General features: G+C 48.0%; 2 protein-coding genes across 11 annotated transcripts in view; one reads left to right on the forward strand and one right to left on the reverse strand.

Moving 5' to 3' along the window:
• Positions 1-14582, reverse strand: part of SUSD6 (sushi domain containing 6) — a 111385-nt gene extending 96803 nt beyond the window's left edge. The window contains exon 1 of one of the 5 annotated variants that reach the window (XM_032690995.1): positions 14568-14582. The gene's annotated coding sequence lies outside the window, so the exon portion shown is untranslated. Of the gene's footprint in view, positions 1-521; positions 538-942; positions 1209-14567 lie in introns of those variants that run through there. The other 4 variants (XM_032690998.1, XM_032690997.1, XM_032690991.1 and 1 more) reach the window with 4 other exon arrangements.
• CCDC177 (coiled-coil domain containing 177) lies at positions 270-18974 on the forward strand. Of its 6 annotated transcripts, none has more exons than XM_032690986.1 (3): positions 877-3480; positions 12312-12404; positions 18957-18974. In XM_032690986.1, exon 1 carries the CDS (start codon positions 975-977, stop codon positions 2877-2879), a length of 1905 nt encoding a protein of 634 aa, XP_032546877.1. In that variant the 5' UTR covers positions 877-974; the 3' UTR covers positions 2880-3480; positions 12312-12404; positions 18957-18974. The 6 variants fall into 6 exon arrangements, with proteins under 6 accessions (XP_032546872.1, XP_032546877.1, XP_032546873.1 ...); XM_032690982.1 differs by lacking the exon at positions 18957-18974 and adding an exon at positions 15666-16101; XM_032690985.1 differs by lacking the exon at positions 18957-18974 and adding an exon at positions 14470-15225.
• Positions 18975-21620: the final 2646 nt, after the last annotated feature.

Below are 21620 nucleotides of genomic sequence, written 5' to 3' on the forward strand. Positions count from 1 at the left end.
CGCGCCCGCCGCAGCGCTGCCCCCGGCCCGGCCCGGCGCCGCCGCGGGGCTGCGGGGCGGGCTCCCCCCGCGCCCGCCTCCGCCCGCCCCCCGCGCGGGGCCGCAGCGGGCAGCGCGGGGCGCCGCAGCCTGCGGGCGGCCGTGCCCGCTGCCGCCGCCGCCCCGCAGGTGGGGGCGCCGCGCGGGGCCCGGGGTGCCATGGAGGAGCCGCCGCCGCCGCCGCCCGCCTGATCCCCGAGGCCGCCGGCACCGAGACAAAGCGCGGGGCTGCGGCCGCGCCCGCCCGGTGAGTGCCGCGGGGGGCCCGGGAGGGAGGGGGGCTCAGTCTTGCGCCGCGGGCACCGGGACGGGGGAAGGTCCCGGTCGCGCAGCCAGCCCTGCCTGACACCCTCGAACATCCCCTTCCTCATTCGCGCCCAGACACTCCCGTCTGCCGCTTCGCCAAGCCCAGCGCACCGCAAGCATCCTCGTTCATAGCCCGGCCACCCTCAGCCCAGACTGCCCTCCCGGCCCAGCCATACGCCGTGCACCCCCAGCACCCCTGCTCGTTGCCGAACGAGCCCGCGCCCACTGCCCAAACCTGCCGCAGCGGCTCTGAACGCCTCCCACGTCACCCCAAACACCCCCGTCACCCCAAACGCCCCCACGCACACCACTGTGCACAGCCCGCGCGTCCTAAAGACTCCCCCATCACGCCCCCGTTCCCGAGCAGGCGCTCCCACCACCCCGCAGACCGCCCAAACGCAGCTCCCGCCCCGGGCACTCCCCGCCACCGGACACTGCCCCGCAGCGCCCAACACCTCCCGCAACCTGCCCCCTCGCAGCTCAGACACAGCCCTGCTCAGCCACTCGCGGTGCAGACCCCGCGGCCCCCTTCCAGCCGCTCCTCGCCCCTGCACGGGGACACAAAGGGGTCCGTGCGCCCGCCGCCCGCCCGCTCACCCGCCGCCGCTCTCTGCCCCGCAGGCCGAGCCATGGTGGAGCCGCCGGCCGAGCCTCCCCCGCAGCCCTGCCCGGCGCCCGGGGGGGCGGCGGGAGGAGAGCCAGCCCGTCCCGGAGAGCAGTCGCCGCTGCTGCACCTGGATCTGTACAACTTCGACTGCGCGGCGGCGGAGGGCAGCCGGTACGTGCTGACCAGCCCGCGGTCGCTGGAGGCCTGCGCCCGCTGCGCCGTGCGGCCCGTGGAGCTGCTGCCGCGGGCGCTGGGGGACCTGCTGCGGGAGGCGCCCGGGCGCTCCATGCGGGTGGCGGCCGGCCTCTACGAGGCCTACGAACGGGAGCGCCGCCGCAAGCTGCAGCAGTGCCGGGAGGAGCGGGAGAGGATTATCCGGGAGGAGAAGAGGCGGATCCTCGCGCCCCTCGGAAGCCTGCCGCCCTCGCCCGCCGCCCGCGTCGCCTCCCGCGCTGCCGCCGCCGCTGCTGCTGCCGGCGGGCCCCAGACCCATGGCGGGGGGAAGACCAGGGCGTCGAGGGGTGCCAAGGGCAAGAGCCACTCCCTGGACTCGCTGCAGAAGCGCCGTGAGGGCAGCTGGGGCAAGACCTCTTCGGAGTCGGGGGCCTCGTCCTCCTACAGCGGGGAGAGCTTGCGGGAACGGGGGGGCAAGGTGGGCGGCCGGGGTCGGGGGGCAGCCACTGCCAACGGGTCCTTTCTGGGGCGCAGCTTCAGCCTGGGTGACCTCAGCCACTCACCACAGACTGCCCAGAGGGTCGAGAGGATCGTCAGGGAGGTGAAGAGGAAGAAGGGCCTCTCGGAGGTGCCTGAGAGGGACAAGAAGATTGCGGCACTGATGATTGCCAAGCACCAGGAGGCCAACATCCTGCGGGAGCAGCGGCAGGCAGCCCATCTTCAGTGGGACAGCCAGCGGCGCCTGGCTGAGCAGCGTAAGGAGCAGGAAGAGAAGGAGAAGCAGAGGGCCCTCCTGCAGGGTCAGCGGATGTGGGAGAGCCAGGTGGAGAAGCGTCGTGGGAGGCTGTACCAGGAGCAGGAGGAAGCTGCCCTGCTGAAGCAGAGGCAGCGCCTCATGTGTGAGGAGAGGTGGCGGGAGCAAGCAGAGAAGCAGGAGCGGCTGCGGAGGGAGAGGCTGGAGAGGGCCATCCAGGAGGACAAGCAGAAGAAGCTCCATCAAGAGCTCAACCTGAAGGCAAAGGAGGAGGTCAAGAAGGAACACCAGGAGCGAGAGGAGCAGCTCCTGCAAGAGAAGCTGTCCACAGCTGCACAGAAGAGGCTGAAGAAGGAGGTGCAGCTGCAGAAGGAAAAGAGACTGTTCAACCAAGCAGAGAAGCTGAAGCACGAGGCCTTGCTCAAGGAATTGGCCAAGCAAGAGGCAGAAGAGAAGGAAATGCTGAAGGCCTCCCTGAAGATGAGTTTGACGAAGGCTCAGGAGAACTATGAGCAGCTAGTGGAGAAGAGAAATCAGGAGCTGAGGGAGAAGGCCAGGCGTGAGGACATGCAAATCCAGAGAGCTAAACTGGCAGCAGAGAAGAAGGAAAGAGAGCAGAAGGAGCACTTGGAGGCACTGGCTAGAGAGACAGAGAGAAAGCTCCAGCATGCTGCCCAGGTGGCTGAAGAGGCCGTTCAAGAAAAAGCTCGCAAGGTAGTCTTGAGTCGTCTGGAGAAGGAAAAAGTGCAGAAGATGAACAAACAAAAGGTGGAACAGTATGAAGACTTACGACGCAGGGAAATCCTCCTCTCTATAGAGAGGAAGCTGGAGAGAAGCGAGCAGATCTTCAAGGAGAAGAAGACTGTCTTAGAAAATGCCAGATCTGTCGCTCGGGCATCCTTCCACGTCCGGGAAAAAGTACGGGAGGAAACAAACATGCGCACCTTTGACAAGATGGCCTTTGAAGCAGAACTGCATGCTCACCTTAACAAGAAATGAAAGATCTTGTCATGGATGAGTGGGGGTACACCACCAGTTGTCCATCGTAATGCATCAGAAAGCTCCTCCGCATGAACATTTGAAAAACATCAACAATCAACATCTTATTCTGGGGGAGCAGGGTACCGCACAAAATTGTGGCAGCTATTTCACATACTGTTTTAAATACATTTTTTTGTTCTGGGTGTGTTTTAAGGACTGACCTCAGTCATCTTTCCAGAGGGGAAGCAAGTTTTTGTGTCCTCCACCCCACAAGCACACACAATTTTTCAGAAAGGGCTGCAGAAGAAGTCTGCTTGAAGCCTGTGAGTACTGATGGGTTGTTTACACCGGAGATGACTACAGCTGCATTCTTTTCAGTTTGCAATGCAGACAACAGAGGCAATTAACTATTAGAGCCTACTGAGTAAGAACCAAAACTGTCTGAGCTGATTCTGCCTTGAGTGACAGGCAGTTTGGTTTAAGTTATGGGACTGCATTTTCAAAGCTGCTGCACTTCCATGCTGAAGATGAGGAAAGCTGGAGTACAGAATTCCATATGCCCTGGGTGCCCCTTGCCCGCTGCTGGTACCAAGTTAGAGAAAGCACAGATCAAGGCCATGTAAGTAGACATTATGATCAGAGCTGGGCAGAAGCTGTTAGTGCTCACAAACAGTTTCGTTTTTACTGTTTGTAATTGTTGCCCCTCCCAAGTATCCTCACCTCTCCTTCTGCTTTTCAAGTTTCTCTTGCAAACATCTGTAGAATTTCTTCTTTTCTTTTGGAAGAAGGGGAGAAGGAGAGAAAATTGTGGGTGAGTCACAAACTGATGGGCACCCACATAGCACACTTGTTCATTGTGATATAAAAATGAGTGAACCTGTGAAATCTGGACTTAGGGGGAAATATGGGGATCAATTGTAAATGGAAATCTGTGATTGCATAGATTGCATAGAGAAATCACCCTTGGGAATTCTTAAAATTCAAGGAGACTCTCAGCCCCTTAGCCAGTTGGGCCCGCCTTGAGCAAGATGTTGGACCAAATGTCCTCCAGAGTTCCTTTCCAGCTTAATTGTTCTATGAGCTGCATACAATGAGACATTCACCCAGCTCTTATCATCGTCTACTGAGCAGAGGAGCATTTCTCTGTCCACTGGTGCTAACAGTTGTTTTCTCATACAGGGCACAAGAAAGAGTAAATGCAGAAAATGAGGTACATTACAGATTCTTTTAGATGAGGATCATGTCTTTTTTATAACTCTTAATACTGTTTAGAGGAACTGAGTCCTACCATTAAATGCACTGGAAATGTGAAAAGCCTACCTATACCCCATGCACAGTGTTCAAGTAAGACAGTGTTCTGCTACAGGTTTCCACATTTACTCTCTGTTGGGTTGGAGTTACAAGCACAAATTCAAAGCAGGCACTTTCTGCTGTTTTTTTCTGGCTGCTGACAGCATCAGCTCTCTGTTCCACCATCCATGACGCCATGCTGGGTTGCTCTGGTGATGGCAGCCAGACCTGGAGCATGGAGGAGAAGCAGCAGGAACAGACAGGATCTTGTTTCCTTGTGGATGTCTCTTACATACCACACAGTAGAAGAGAAAACCAGGAGAAGGTTGACATGTGGAACAGACACGCAGTCCCGCATGCATAGATTGCTTACCAGAATTTCCCAGATGACAGCAGGTCAAAACCCTCTTAGAAGACTTTAAGGAAGGTGTTAAATGAACAGCAACAACAACAATAGACCAAGCACACCCTGGTGTCCTGCAAGGCTGAAGACATTATACAAACAGTGTTGAAAATGGAGCAAGTAGGGATTTATTTTTTTTTTATTTTAAAGGAACTTGCTCTTCTTTGAATCATGGTACAATTGGAGGTGTTAAGGGCAGGCAGCATGAAAGTAGGAATTAGGGCTCCTGAGTGATGTTTGCTATGTCAGCCATCGGCTCACTGTGTAACACCAGGCAAGTCCTCAGGGGCTGGGCTGGCCCCTATTAATATAAATGGAAGCAGAGTTGGGCTCTTGGGGTTGCTGGGACTTACAGGAAATAGTAACACTTGGCTTGGCAAAGCACTTCAAAGACTTTGGATGAATGATGCTAACAAAGCACAAAGATTTATTTATTTTATTTATGTATTTATTTATTTATTTATTTATTTATTTGAGTGGTTACTGAAGTAAAACATCCCTTGGTGAAAAGCACTAATTAACACCAAAATCTGGTAGCTGTGGAAAGGATAGCTGCATTACTGTTCCCAGCAAGCAGAATGTCCCATGACCCTCATCCTCAAAACAGCAGTTTGAACAGTGAAACAAATTCTGCTGTAACACTGGACAAGATCCTTGAACAAAAACAGTCTTCTCCACGGGTTGTCCATATTGCAGTGATCTGTGTGTGCCCTTGTAGCTGCAAAGACCTAGAAAAGAGATGGCCAGTGGCCCAAATCTAGCCAGCACTAAATTTCCCTTGCTCCCTGGCAGCACTAGAGTTGGGATAAAACCTGCAGTGACCCCAGCACAGCCCGGTTTCATCTGGTTAGAAGCCTGCCAGCAGAGATGTGAGAGCCCTTGCTTTCCTGTGTCATTACACTGTGGTTGAAATTCACTGCTTGGTCCATTTAGAAGGAAAAGAGGGAAAGCTGGGAAACAGTGGAAAGAAGGCAAAATGTGGTGGGCAAATGAGCAGACAGCCTCTAATTGGAACAGCTTTTTTCCCGTAAAGGTCTACTGCAATCTACCTGAAGACTTTGTCCAAATCTCCCTCTGACAGGGCATTTCCAGTGCAGACTGAGAACATTCTGTATCCTAGGAGACGTGTCTTGGCCACTGACTGTAATTACAACTAGGGTCCATCTCCTGCTGCTGACTGAGTTTGACACCTTGGGGCTACCTCCGAACTAATCAAAACAAACCTACATGATGGTAATTGGATTGGCAAACTACTGTTCCTATACTGTGCAGTGTACAGTTTGAGTTTTGAATGTGCAGTCTAAGAAAAAATATTTTTTTTCAAAAGACATTAATCTGTGTATGGATATTTTTTATTTATCTACTGGTTTCAGTCCAAAGTCCGTGAAATTTGCTGGAGTTCATGAGTTAAAAATTGCAGCATGGAAAATTTAAGTCAGCAAGTTGGGTGGAGGCATGAGAGGTATTTCTTGGGTCTGCTTATGCTTCCATTTATTTGAGAAGGAGTTTTACTGCTGGATTTCTGTAGGAACAGAAATTAAATCCTGGGACACATGTAAAAAGCATGGCCCTTTTAGATGAGGATTAATTGGTGGTTTTGCTATTGAGCTGCAGGCTAGGGAGAGCTAAAAGCAAGCAACATGTTATCTAACAGCTCAGAAGTAGATTGTGGCTTACCTAGAGCAGAGAAGCAGCTGATACCACTTGTTTAGGTAGGTCCAGCAGAAAGCTAGCTTAGTTTGGTCCTCTCCTAGGATTAGAAAACACATTTTAGGCTATCACTGTATTATAATCGTAAGGTTATAACAAAGACTTTGCTTTTAGGCCATTTGCCTGTATGCCACGTAATGACCACTAAGCCTTGAAATACCTGCACTTTAAAAGCAACAACAAAAGGACAATTATCAGGAAACTTCTGTGACTGGTAACACATCTTAGATCCAGCTAGGTTCAAATTCCTAGGTTTCAGTTCCTAAATTCTTGGTTTTCAATTCCTAAGCATTTGAGAGTCTAGCTGTAGTTTCACGTTGGATCCCGTAGATTTAATGGGATCACCCCAAATCTAGTGCCACTATACATTCAGTTCTAATGCCAAACATTGACACGTGGATGCAGCTCTAACACAACTTGAAAACCACTGCACTGCTTACTGCTGCTTATTGACTAGGACTACTGCTTGAAGCTGACCTACTAGAGACCACTTAGAATGTTTACAGTGTTTCCGAAGTTGAGATCTTAAAGCACAGGGGAGAAGAAAGACTCCAATATAATTTAAATGTTCTAAAAAGAATAACAGGACCAAGTCCTTGGATTCTTTTCAGGCAAAACTCCTATCATTTTGTACTAATGTTTTGAGGTGAGACAACATGATCAAGCGTTCTGTATCAGAATTCTGATACTGTATCACACTATCAGAAAAGAGGAGTCTGTCACGCTGATGACTACAACAGAATAGGCACGTAATTTCAGAGGCCTCAGAACAATGCGGTCTGGTTTCCTTGGGCAGCTGCTCTGTGAGTCTCACTTTAGTGAAACTGCGGCTGCAGGAAGAATTCATCTTGTATTACACATCAGAGAACTCACACGAGGGAGAAGCATTGGCTAAAGAGCAGTTTCTTTTGCCTGAGCTCTGGATGAGTTTTGAAACACAAAGGAGCGCATTTTGCATGTTCACAAACTGTCCTGGTTTTGTGGATTGTCTAGTTTTTAACTGCATCTGGGCTAAAACCGAAGCCTTTCAGTGGCATAGAGTGCCAACAGTCTCATCTGTATTCTTCCTCTTCACACAGAATTCATCACTAAAACATGATCTCTCTGTTAAGGTTGAATTTTGCAGATATGTTCGAAAGCTATTAGGAGAAGCAGCTGCACCATCACTACTTAATATTTTACAAGGTAATTTTTAAGGCAGTTTATAATAAGTTCTTTCACCACATACATAAGAGGGATGTGAAGATTAGATTTCTTGCCTTGGTTACCTACTGTGTTTCTCTTATGATGGTTATGGAGCTCCAGGCTCATGCTGTGCTAAAATTTCTCTTGATGCCTGGGGAATTCTGTTCATTAGACAAATGCTGAATATGCAGTGCACACAGGTTTGGAAGGGGACTTAGTTTGGTGTGCATGTCTTTATTAAGCCAAGCCTGGACAGGGAGACATGGGAAACACAAAATTTGCAATACAAAGTCCATCAGCCACTAGTTCTCCAAAAGTTCAGCTAAGAACAGCCCCAGAGCCACCCCTTCTAGCTCTCATCAGGGAAGCGACACCCTTTGCTCTCTTACTGACCTCAGAGAGAGCCAGGCTGATCATATCCTACCTGAGGACTGCTTCTCTTCACTTCACTTGTTACATTAAAGAAAGATTTGCTTTCAGGTATGGATATTCTTCCTCTGCTGGTAAAGGCAAAACTGTAGTAGTTGAAATGCCATTTTGAAAGTGGTTTGTTGGTTTGGTTTTGGTTTTGGGGGGGGGGGGGGTTGTGGGTTTTTTTGTGTGTGTGTGTGTTTTTTGTTGTTTTGTTGTTGTTGTTGGGGTTTTTTGTTTGTTTTTGTTTTGTTGGGAGTTTTGTTTTGTTTTAAAGCAGATGCAGGAAGATGTAAAGATGAGACACAAAGCTAGTTAGAGGCAGCACATTAGAGATGATGACTGTGACTGTCTTCACACAAAGTTCTACTTTGTGGACCTGGAACTGTGCTGTTGTTTAGTACAGCAGCAACCACATCCAGGAGAGCAGAGGTGCTCTAGGAGGTGCTCTGTGATTTCTTCACAGATCGCACAGTATCCCTTCAAAGCATGCAAATGTAAACTCTAATACTTTGCTAAGTCAAGGTCCTAGGGAATTTAGTTTGTTAGGACTGGACTTAGCTCTCATAGTTGTAAAAGAAGGCTGAAGAAGAGGAAGACACTGGTTTAGCCCAGTCCCTCTGAAATCAGCCCCGTGACATTTACTTTGCATTGCAGTACAGGCATATTCTAGTGTGAGCCAATAGAGCCCTAATACAATCACTTTTGGAGTGCAGCCCCACAAGTCTTTGGCAAGCAGGTGGCACCCCGGGAAAGAGCCAGTACTGAGACATGGTAAGAAAATCATAATGCTTCTGCTTCTAGGACAGGGGCAGCTCTGCCCTTCTTTTTGGTGAGATATTATTAGGTCATGTTTTGAAGAGAAAATACTGGGAAGAAGAAAAAAAATGCAAAACTCTTCCACACAAGACACCTGGAAACACATTCTCTGTTTATGGAGAGCAACTAGCACTCTGGGGATGCCAGTCTTCAGAGCCTTCATAATGGAATAGGCCCCACACCCCACATGCCTCTTAAAGCTATGGCATGAAAAAAATTAAGTTCTAGGTCTGACTTCTTTGTCCTTAGACTGTTCTTTGAGCATGGCTCTTTGCTGGAGGCTCATGAGCTGTTACTGTAAGATTCTAGTCTGAAAAGACCCAAATCATTCCCCGTCAACTTTGCACTCATCTCCTAAGTCCCTGCCATTCAGCAAGAAATCCTCTGCATTACAGAACCACTCTGGCAGTAAGAATTATTCTGTGTTACAAAACGAAACTGCCAGTGCTATTTTGTTCTTATGTGATTTTCACAGCTCCCCACATCTAATCTCAGGACCTGGCTGTGAGGTAAACTAGTTATCGCCCCCAGCCTAAGTACAAGCAAACTGAAGCAGAAAGAACTGATGTGACTTGCCCTGGGCCATGCTGGCCACCCTGATCTAGCTGGAGCTCTCAAGTCCTCCCTAATCCCCATGCAGCCCTCTAATTAACATCTCCTGGTTGCAATGGAGGGATATGCCTGCACCCCTGCCGTGGCAGCTCTTCTGACTCCTGCTTTGCAGCTGGTGCTTCATGGAGGATGAAGGTTTTAAGCCACCAGCTCCCACTCCTGGGCATTGCCCCCGAAACTTGAAACAGTTTTAAATGGGGGGCCTGAAGGTGAGATAGGGCTGCACTGGGAGCCTGTGACAGAGGCACATTGAGAAGAAGATATGTTAGCTAAAATGGGCAGGAACTACAGATGGAAATGTTAAATGAAAGAGTACTCATGGACTGAGTATCCTTATACCATCTTGGCTAGCTAGAATCACTTATATGTCTAAGTATGACAGCATGAAATAGCACTTTCTTTCAGCACGTTAAACTTACAGGGCCCAGTTCATCCCATTAGTTACCTCTCTAGGGCCAGCAGAGTTGTTCCAGGAATGAATGCAAACTTTTATTATTTATGCAAATCACAGTGGCTTGGGATATCTTATGCTTCCAAGAACTTGGTGGAAATTTCCCCCTGCCTGAACAGTACCCAGGCAATGGGATCGGAGGGTCACATAACGGTTGCTATTTTTAGACTGGGTGACAAATTTGTCAATACCCTGGTGCTGGACGCTGTGTTCCTGGGTGTTTACAAAGCAATGTCTGCTTTAGCAGCTCAGGGCAGCTGAGGGGAAGAGCAGCTGGCACAGAAGTATCTTGCCAGACAGCAAACTAAACAGTAGGGAGTAAGAGATTTGGCTCTGTGTCTGTTGGGTACTACTGGGAATGTTCTGGTTTGTAAGAGGGTGATGGGATAATTTCTTCTCTTTTTTAATCACCTCCAAAATAGGCTGTGCTATTTTTGACAATTATTTAATGATTTATAAGAGATGGGAAAATAAATGAGGAAGGGAGCTCAAAACACAAATGTGTAGGTAAAGCAGAAAGACATTTTCCTTTCCCTTCTTAAAAAAAACTGTGAGCGTTGTGCTGGCAGGTGAGAGTTCTGTTAAGTGCCAAGTTGCATGCAATTTCTTAGATCCTAGGAGGGGGGGCACTCTGTTCACAAACTTTTCTACCTGTGCACCTGTCTCCTGTACATGCTGACAAAACAGGCTTTATGTTTACCTCCCAGTAACAGTTATTTCTTCGAATTTCAAGGAATAGATGAGATCCATGAACAGAAAGAAACTAATTTCACTGTAAAGGGACCACTGAACAGCCATCCTGGGTGGACTCACTCCACATCTGACATGAACCCTGATGGCAGAGTGATAGTTTGCTCTCATCAAATTTCAGCAACCCTCAGCCAGGCACTGTCTAGGAGCCTCTGCACCATTTTCAGCTCCCACCTGATTCAAGCTGTCCTTGTTTCCTAGCCAGTTTAATCCTGAGCTCCTGCTCCCATTGCCTCTAGCAAGGTACCTGGGGAGCTGACCACAGCATGCAGCCAAGTCTCCACTTACCTGTAAAGGCTTCAACCAAGCTAATTTGCCTTGCTCTTCCTTAATCTGGGGCATGTCTGTGCATGAGCAACTACAGGAACTGTCTGAATCTGGGCTTTGAGTGGTGTAGATTGAACATCTAGAGAAGGACTTGGGTGTTGCAGCATAGCAAAGGGATGCTACTGTTTTATTTTTGATTATCAATACCACTGCTAATTTACACTTCAGACAGTGTACCATGAACAGGTCGAGCACTAGCAGCCCTAGAAGAAGTGCTTAAGTGTTGCCCTCCACACTTAGACCAGTGCTTGTCATGGGAAGCAGTGTCCCTTCTTACATGAGAGAGAAGCTTTCCTTTCTGCAATCATCATCATATGCAAAGCACAGGTGCTTTGGGGACAGGCTGGCATCCTAAGATACATCCATCCTATCACCACCATCACCAGCTTCTCCTTATGACCTGAATTCTACCAGTAAATTCATAATTAGCTTATATAGGCCTGCATGACCTGTCATGACAGGAATTTTAGATATAATGCAATGGCATTGCTTTTTCTGCTATTAGTTTCACCTGCTGCTGCTCAGCAGGAAGTAAAGCAAAGGAGGATTGTTTCAGTAAACCAGAGGTGACCTGCCTGCTTTCAGAAAATCTAGGCAGGTAGGCAAGCTGAGGGCTTCAGGGATTTACGTAACACTAGAGCACCTGACATCTTAGGTTAGCTGTAGGTACACTACATATCACTTTGCATGGTAGCTGTCACTCCAGCTTACGTCTCTTGGATGCTGTGAGTCCTAATATCTTCCAGGCAGAACGCACTCTGTCTTGTAACAGAAGGTTTCTCTGATTCCTACAGTATTTCAAAGAACCTGCATGTATCTGTTTGCAGAATCTGATATTTCAATACATTTTATTTATGGTTCCATCAAAAAATTGTAGAAGTAGAGATTCCTGAAGGCAATGATGTTCATACCCAGAGCTACTGTACTCTCTGAGTGTCTCTGACCAGACTACACTGTGCTACTCTAGAGATTTCTTATAGCTCCTGCAGTCTCAGGGAACCTGCAGATCCCTCCCTGCAAAGACACTGTACTATAATGCAGATGCCACATGATTCAGTCACAGGCTGCAAGTCCCCAAATGCACAGAAATTTACTGTAAGCTACCAAGGGAATTTCTACAGAGTCTCCTGGAATCCATAGGGGCCATTCCAGTCTGCCCTGATACCACTGCTGTATAAACTCTCATGCTGTACAGTACCTGCTAACCTAATAATACTGTCTGAGTCCTCTCCATGACAACACACCGCAATGTCCTCAGGTACAGGGAGGCATCCTGCAATCAGGCAGGGCTGGCCAGGGAATCCGTGTATCAGATGTATAGAGTATAATTTAAACATAAGTATTTTCTATGGGGAAGTTGGAGGCATAAATGCAAAGGGGTAGAATTCCTCCCCAGAGGAAAGGAAATAATTGCTGAATGTGAACGAGAAGAAAGAAATGACAAAATGAGACCTTTAAATAACCTTAAAATCATAGGAGACCTGGTTTACAGGTTTCATGTAACAGATGTACATGACCAAACAGCTTCACATATTTTGGATACCCTCAGGGAATGAAGAATGGTGGGAAGTATTGAGGACCTCAGGTAAGAAAGGAACGGTGTTTTCCAACATGGGTTGGAATTGGCTGGAGTGGAGAATTGTAGAAAAGCTGTTCAAGACTACGTTCCAACTATGATGGCATTGCAGCAAAGAAATATAGTCCAGTTCTCTTTAGGGAACTGGATTGATGGCTGGCAGTGTTGCACAAAGACCAGATCAATACAGGGCTTTATTTGTAAGCAACCATTTCAATTCAGACCACGGGATTGGCTTTATGCCTGTTAAGGTCAATTGCCCAAAGGCAAGCACATGGTGACAATTAGCACATTCCTGTGTCCAACAGAGGTGACACCACAGCCAGAGGAAAACTGAGGCTGGGGCTGTTTCCAAAGAGGGCAGAGACCTTCTGAAAGGGAAAAGCCAGATTAAAAGGGAATCGTAATCCTTAACCGTTCAGTGACAGCCTGGGAAGAAAGGATTGCTCAAAAAAACCCAAGGGTTCTCTCTCAAGGAAGATAGTGTTTCCACTGCTAGCAAGCTGGGTGTGGACTCATGTCCTCATCTTCTCCTTCTCTGGCAGGGGCAAGAGACAGAATCTCAGCAAAAAGAGGGGGACAGAATTCTGTCTGGGAGGATGAAACCTCCTAGGTCAGACCTTGTCAGTCAAAGCTCTCACTCTGATTTCACTTGCAGACAGGACCCTAAATATCACTGGGAGACTGGGCTTCAACCCTCAGCTTGTACAACCTGAACTTAGGTCATGTATCCATGCTCTGATGCATTTCCTGCGCTTGCTTGGACATTAAGGCAGGTTTGTGGGGCTTTCCAGCATGCCAGCTGCATGCTTCACAGCCATATCCCAGCAGGAAAGGTTGTATCTCATCCTTCCCCAGTTCAGATCAGGATTAGTTGCTTATTCAGAGTCCCTTCCCCCACTGACAGAGTGGAGGAAAAATAATTATGAACCTTCTTTTTATATATGCCAGCTAGCAGACAGGATCAATACACAAAGGGACTCCCTGATTTCTGACGTGCCTAAGCCCTCAGACAACTGTGGGGTTTTTGCACCATATGGCTCTATCACTTGATAAAATAGTGCCCTAGATATGTTGGTTGTTTTCCAGTCTGCCACCAAATGAACTTAGGAGGATGGGCACATACAGCCACAGTTTCTGTAGTGTTGTCACCGTTTCTGAGGTCTCCAGACCTATCACAAGCCGCTGTATTTTTGCAGCCCCTCCTTCCCCCCCTCCCTGGGACCAGCTACCGAAGGGATTAAGCACGGCATGCTATCTACTGCAGTGGCTTAATCACTAAGCAAAGCACTCATCCCCTGACCACAAGGTCAGGGAATTATCTTCCTGACAGATAATGCATTCAGGGCTTGGAACAAAATGAGGAGCTGAACTGTCATTGCAAGCCCACAGGCCACAGCTTTATTGCTGTTTCCGGGGGGAGTAATGCTGCTAGGATGCTATGAAAGTGTAGTGTGACTTTTCCCACATGCCTCAAGATGCCTCTTGGTGGCAGAGAAAGATAAACACAGGAAAAATAGTATGCAGTTTTGTGTACACACATCCCCCTCCGGTAAACACCTCCTATGCCAAACCTGTCACTCTGAGAGCGAAAGGTTTTGATGGTTGGATGTATTTGGCACTGTGTACTAAAGAGACTGTGAATAACTAACTGAGCACTAAGACAGGGCCAAAAGAGAAGTGACCGCAGGGGAAATATATTTATCTAGAAATATGGTTTCAGAAGGCATAGATCCTATGCCAGGAAGAATGAGCCATGGTCTCTTGCCTGGTGGCCACTGGGGACCAGCCTTTTCATAGAAGGGGAAGGCATAAGCTGAGGTTACAGAAAAAGGCTGAGAAGGTGAGGCTCTCTACCCAAAGCTGGGCAATACAAATAGCTTACAGCTCTCCAGGTGACTCCTTCGCAGTCACATATATAGCAGTAACTGCAGAGGAGGAATCCTCATCTCTCCACTTTAGTCAAGAGGCCAGGTCCCTAAGACTGGTTGAAATTACACACACGGTAAATCTTTCTTGTTGTGCCTTTCAAAAGCAGCTAAGCAATCAAATGACATTTTGTCACCTTCCTCAGCGCATCTCACCTTCTGCAGTCCAGCTGCTCCCTAAAGGCCATAGCTGTTATCATTTCTCCATGAAACATTCACACCCTGCCAAGTCTCTGTGCCTTACCTGGGGACAGCAAGGGTTATGCTGTAGCGAGAGGCGCTGCTCTCCTCCGTCTTTCCAGCAAGAGATGCTTCCGGCAGCATTGGTGTGGGATGGAAGAAAAGCAGCTCCCACCTCAAAGCACAAGATTAACCCAGAGCCTGCTTAGCAAATTCCACTGTTCTTCAGCTATAAATAAAAAATAAAATGTTTTTATTACTCTCAGATTGAAACAGGAAGGGTCTGATCATCTTTGAGATCTCTGTCTCTATTAAGCTTGGTGGACAGAGGTCACAACTGTGGGGAGATGGAAGAGAGTGAGCAACTGCCAACACCTCATTTTCATAGGAAAGCAAGTTAGATGGACAGGTTGTAGTTGAAGCTTTTTTGAGCTGAGTGCATTGCATCTGAAGAGTGTGTGTCCCCCAAAGAAGGACTCACTGAGTGTGCTGTTCATTCTCCTGGGACAGGGCACACACATCAGTGCCCTTTCCATACACCCACCTCCAACCTAACAATTAAGGCATAGCAGAGACACAGGCAGGGCTGGCAGGTGGAGTAAGGAACCTGCCTGCCCTGCAAGGGACCTGGATGAGTTAGCTACAAATAAAGGTGCTTTTTCCTCACCTCTTATCTCAGGCGAAGGAGACAAAACCCCACAGTACTCCATGTGGAAAACAGAGCACTAATAAAGCTTTAGATTTTCCACTTGCCTGCTGCTCTTCAACTCCCCTCCCTTTCCCACTTGAATTTCTGTTGCCTTTGGGGAAATCTGACATTACGTATCTTTCTATATTCTTAATTAGTAAAAAAAAAAATCCCTCCCTCCATTAAGTGACTCTCAAGAACAGAGACGGGGGAACGTACATTGAGAACTGTTTGCCTTACTCTCTGCCAGGGGCCTCTCCCCGTTGTCCCTCCCATGGTCACTGTCCCTGCAGCTCCAGGATCTGCAGCCACCACAACCCAAGTTTCAAAGTCACTCTGTCCATAGCAGAAAGCTGGACAACCCCTTCACAAAAACCACATCTCTACTCTAGAGCACATATAGGAAAGGACCCCTTTTAACCACATGAAAATTAAACTCTGCTCTACCTGTCCTGTATGTGTTTCTCTCCACAGGAACGTGGTTGTGGGTTTGCACCCCAGAACTTGTTCTGGTCAAGCTATAGGCTGCTTCTCAAGAAGGCCAATGGCTACACAAGTTCACCAGGTCAACTGGGGGATGGCATGAGCTCCCTTCTCTTCCCACAGAGCTCTAGTTACTAATTTTCCCATTTCATTGAGCCTCACCTCCTCCCTACAACTAGATTTTACTCATGACATCTCTACATTTCCACTATGCTCCGGATGGCAGCCTGACCACCAGGAAGAGGATCTTCTCTTACAGAGGATTCGCCAGCCCTCAGCCTCCAAAGACTACCGCAACTAGCCTGGATAACAATTCATCTTCCACAAAAAATGATCCATATATATTTAGATATTTGGAAAATGTATGTAATTAAATATAGTCCCTCCAGCAGTGAGTGTAAGGGCCTGGACCAGCCACTGCTTTCCTTCTTTTCCCTATTAATAGTGCTAGCTCCATGAAAAATGGTGTGGCCTCAAGATTCTTCTTGCTATGTGAGACAGGCTCCCTCCCACCAAGCACCCTGATTCCTCTCCTTCCCCTTGCTCTGGTGCTGCCAGCTGTGTTTGCTAGGTTTCCTTTGGGAACTCCTCTGCCTTCCAGCTCTCAGTGCACAGCCAAGCCGTGGAGGCTTGCCAGCCCACGTGCTCCCCAGCCAGCTGCTGCTCCTGAATACCTCCTGGAGGGTCTGTGCCGGGGTGTGTGTAGGTCCAGGCAGCACTTAACACAGGTGGGGAAATCCCTAGTAAGTGCCAGAGATGACATGCTACCGATCTATTCCCAAGCCTTTTTCACCATAGATTAAGAATGACACTAAAATTTACCCAATGGTAAGTAGGTGAAATGTACTTGTCTGTGGCAGGCAGGAGAAGAGATTAGAGACTTTAGTGGTCTTTTCAATAAATCTCTGAAGATTAAGGAGAAAGCAGATTCCATAAAGTAAAATCTGATTTGTGTTTGACACATCTGTCCATCCAAAGATGAGTACCCACATCCCACTTCTGCATAATTCACATTTCTCCACATGCACCCTCCAGAAAGTGAGCTGAAGTCATGGCTTTACTACTATAATTAGCATCCATAATGTGGCAGGCTGGGGTATCAGGGCTGTGGGGTTGGCAAACAGTGACCCATTTCTCCTTAGAAAGGAGACAGGATTCATTTCATATTACTTCAGGAACTCACACCTTACCACAGCAAACATCACATGGACAGGCAGAGAAAAAGCAGAATATAGTCCTGTCTGTCCTACTGTCTCCTGACCTTATACAACACAGCCTCATTCTTCCATAATTCATGTCTCCTACTGCAGAAGCAGCCACAGCTTCTGATTCTCTGGCTGTCCCATTACAGCAGTAGTAAGAGTGCAAGCCAATTATTCTGCAAAACAATTCAAATTCATTCAGTGCCTTAAACCAGCAAATCTTTCTTTACAACACTACCTCTTCTTTCCTGCACTGCAGCTACAAGGACTCAACAGTTCTGTCCCTCCATCTTCTCCATGAGCCCACTGTCTTGGACACACACCACTGCCTCCCAGGAAACAGTTTCTTGTTTTCTTTTCAGTGACATTGAGAGATACTTAAAACATCCCTGATGCATGTACGGGGAATGTTTTTCCAGGGCTCTTAGGATACTTAGTTGCAGTTTGTTAAATCATGCGGATAGGAAAATGTTGAGGACATTTCTGGCACACCAGCTGTCTGACCTGACTTATTTACATGATGCTAGGAAATGAACTAGTTTTATAGTCCTTGTGATGAGACTGTTTATCCAGAGAAAGGCAGCAGCAAGGAAAAGGGCACATCAAGCTCCCTATGTGCTGGCTTCAAAACCCGCGTCAGCCCCAAGCCTCGTACTCCAGCCCCTGTTCTGGAACAGGTTGCTTACCCCTTTCTCCAGCACTGCTCCGCACATTGGAGCTGTGTGCCTGGCTGTGATGGGAGCTGCCACCACCAGTGACCCTCATGCAGGGCAGCTGGAAAAACGCTCAGCTGTCTGTCTTGAGCAGGTTGCTGAAAGACTTGGAAAAGCTGAGGCCACAGTTGACCTGGCTGCTGCAAGGTGGAGGCACAGAAGTGTCCCTAATGCAGGATTAACAGGCTGTTGTCCTTACCAGGGCTGTTTGCCCGCACATGGCTTTCTCTGTGAGTCTGGCAATGGCAGCTACAGTAGAGAGACAGCCTTCAGGGTCACCTTTAATTACAAAGCACACCAAGCTTCATCTGAAGATAAAACTTTCCAGTCTTCTCTCCACCTATAAGGAAAAATCAGAAATTACTTTTGGACAAATTATTTTTGGGCAAATTATTTTGAGGGAAAACAAGAAAAATAGAAAGAAAAGCCTCATTATGAAATATTTCTTTAGATAGATGACATATGTTTGAGATACACATTTCATATGCATCTTTAATGTATGTGTGTGTGTATCTATATATGCACTCATGTGCACATATATATGTGTATGTATAGTGCGGAGAGGTGAGTTAGATTCACTGCTCATTAGCAGCCTGCAAGGGACACGTGATGCCAGGTGATTAACTAAATACAGTCCCCCTGAGCCTCCCAGTGAAAGCTCAGACTGGTTTGGTGGACGCACTGGTTCCTCAGCCTGCCTCTTGCCCCTGTGAAACACCCTGGGACAGGACCTGGCCCACAAACCCCGAAAGGGCCTACGCTGCAGGTCCGAGGTGAGGGGACACCAGGCACCACCTTGCCCAGCTCTGCACTCAAGGGCTTGGCCCAGAACCATGTGTGAGGTGGGCTGTGAAGCAGGGAAGGAAAGTGCCTGGTTAAGAGCCTGGGGTGTTCACTGCCCATCACTGTGCATTTTCTGCATGAAACGCTCAAGTCTGAAAGACTTTGGAGTAGGATGAATAATATTTCTGGACAGGAAACCAGTGTTATGAGAAAACCATGAGCAACTTTGTGGCCATGTCTCACCTCCTTTGCTCTCTTCAAGGAGAGCAGCCCTGCCAGCTCCACCATGGCAAGGTGGGCTTCCCCTCTGTCTAGGGCAGAACTGTCCTCCTGTGGTTCCCAGGTGCCGCAAAGCCCACCGGGGTGATGCTAATTTCCACCTCAGGGGGATACAATTAGCCACAGTTAGCCAAAGAACAAACAGAAAGCTGAGGGAGCAGGCTGGAGGGGAAGGCAAGGAGAAGCAAACTTGCTCCTTACAATCCTGCTCAAAGCTAGGGAGAATTGGATAAGCAGGGAGGAGAGTACATTCTCTGTGTAAAGCAGGGTTTTTTTGCTAATTTTGTGACCCTTCTTAAGTACAGACAGGACTGAAACTCCTGGTATGGTAAATGCACCAGAACCAAGGCCCAGAAGCATATTTCAGGCCTGCAAACTCTGTCTGGACAAGAAAAAGAAGATTATCAAGACACTTCATTCCTTGACAAGGTGCTATCCACAATAGCTATTCTTTTCTTCCCTACTAGGTCTACTCTTTCTTTCTCATTCACCTGGGAAGCAACTGTTCTCTGTTGCCCTTCTCTCCTGCACTGGGAATGAAGCAGAGCTAAGGTGCAGCTCCTTTGACATCCAGCCTCTGGATCCTCCCTGCACTGCACTTAGGAACCAACCTAGATGCTTATAGCAGAGCACAATAGAAGTAGGGAATCAGGAGATGCTCTTCTCTCTTCAGGAAAAGAATGGGATAGCTCCCACACCTGTTCCCAGTGGCCTTTCGTAAGGCTGCCTTGTTAAACACCCTCCTTCCATTCTGCTGCTAAAAGCTCAGTGGCAGGGTCTGCCCTGTTGTGCTGGAATCCAACAGGTCAGAGGCATTGGGAGGCTGGGATGCAGAAGCAGCTCTATCAGTGGCCACAGGGCTCTCTGCTCCTGGGTTGCAGCACAGAGCTGCAAACTGAGCTCATGCCCACTTGCAAGGGGAAGCCAGAGAGTCCCATGATGTTGAGTCACTGTGAGTTTAGTTGAGAGGGGTGTCATGCACATCCTTTGGGGCATACAGGTCTGAGAGTGCTCCCTGGAGCCACAACCACCATGACTGCTTTTGAACAAGGCTGTAATGCAGCAGCAGTTGGTCACAGCTGGAGGGATTTTCTGTGTAGTGAGCAGCCATCAAATCTAATTCCATGCCAGCACCAGGAGCCAGCCACACACTAGAAGTGGACTTAGTATGCACCTTCTCTTCTAGCTCCTTCAGCATCAGCCAAAGCAAGGGGCTGAAACATCTTCTCCAAACAAAATAATTTTCTCTTACTGCAGTCTGGCTCCAAGCTTCAAGTACAGTGGGTCTCACTACTCCCCCTCATCCAAGCTTGATATATGTGATAAGCACTTATTTTACCCATCTGTAGTACCTTTGAATGGATGAGAATTTTCTGTCCTCATTTTGGAGCCCACATTCCCCCTACACTGGGAATAAAAGACAGCTCTGCCTGCACATTCTTTCTCTTAATCTAAAATAAGTTGCACATCAGACCACACCTACTGGTATTTGTGAAAGGGAGGAAACTACAAGAGAATTTTAAGAGAAGGAGCAGAAGCAGAAAGAAAACGGAGCGTCTGCTTTTACTGCTATTCCCTGTATCCCTTCATGGGTTGCAGCATCTCTCCAACATACTACATACTTGATCAGAGAGGGATCTGCTCCAGGTTAGAGGAGTTTCCGAACATCCAAATCCATTGAGAGCTACAGCAATATCCAACCTCTTCCAGTCAATGCTAAGATACCCAAAAGCTTTCCAGAATCAAAAGACTGACTTCTCCCCAGCCTAAACCACCTCTCTATACACACAGCTACCCACAAAGAATAACAACGGTAAGCCACATCCCTGCATCACCTAGCTGGGCTATGCCCCATGCAAGCTGGGGAGAAGAAAAAAGGGTCTTAGCCACATACCCCTTTTCTCTGAGCACCTAGGGCTACACTCCTCGGTTGGGACCCAAAGTAGGTTTTGATTACTCAAAAATAGAACAGCTATATTTTGGTTATTGAAATGCACTTGCCACAGAACAAACTTTATTTTTTAAACACACCAACTCACTATCAACAGCGTTCTAGTTTTTAGTCACACTTGCTGCACTCCTACCTTTCAATATCATTCCTCTTGAAGCCTCCTCACCTTCCCCTCACCCTCAACAAGCACACACGTCGTACCTCTGTCAGAGTCAGGAAAAGAAGGGAGAAATTAAAGCAGTGGCTCCTCCCAAGCAAGCTGTAATCCAATCAATCTTTAGCAATCTTTGCATTAAGCCTGCTTCTCTACTTTGCTACAAAAGCCACAGCATTCCCACTTTCTTGGTGTTTTGTTTTAATTGCTGCTGAGATGAGTGCACCTAAGAGCACAGCTTACCTGTGTCACTCAAGGACCTTGAGTGCTTGTGAACTGTCGCAAAGACAGAACTCTGCCAAATGTGCTATAGCCCTGTTCATGGCTGTGCTTCCAGCAGTGACTAACAAAAGCCTCCAGCCATACACCCACCATAAACAGCTTGTTTTCAAGCCTCCTTATTAAGAGGGAGATGCTAAAAATATTTATTTCTGTTTTGAAGAACTTAGGAAAAAAAAACACAACAAAAACCAACCTATTTTTCCTCATGTCAGAGGAGCAGGGGCTGCATCTCCTGCAGGCAGGCACTGATGTATGGAGGAACAGGAAAACAGGAGCTCCCTCCTGCCCCCAAAATTAATGATGAAGAAACAGATAGGAGCAGCAGCTCTAGGAGAAGACATTCCTCTCTTCTTGAGTGGTTTCCACAGGGAGGTTTGAGGCAGGGGTGCAGTCAAGAAGAACTGAAGAGTAAGCAGAATTCACTTATTATTTTAAGCAATGCAAAGTTTGCGCTTTTCAGGATACAGCAAAATAAGGACACATGATCCTGCTGAGTTTATTTGCAACACCTCTGAGTTAGAAAAAGGTGCCTTTGTTACCCCCACAAAATGGCCTTTATAATTTTTCTTCCTCTGAAGTGCC

The sequence above is a fragment of the Chiroxiphia lanceolata genome, chromosome 6, assembly GCF_009829145.1.
Source record: "Chiroxiphia lanceolata isolate bChiLan1 chromosome 6, bChiLan1.pri, whole genome shotgun sequence".
In the NCBI taxonomy this organism is placed as follows: Eukaryota; Metazoa; Chordata; class Aves; order Passeriformes; family Pipridae; genus Chiroxiphia; species Chiroxiphia lanceolata.

What these genes read in the sequence shown, in the direction of transcription:
- CCDC177 (XM_032690981.1), top strand. Translation starts at nt 975, where the DNA reads ATGGTGGAGCCGCCGGCCGAGCCTCCCCCGCAGCCCTGCCCGGCGCCC.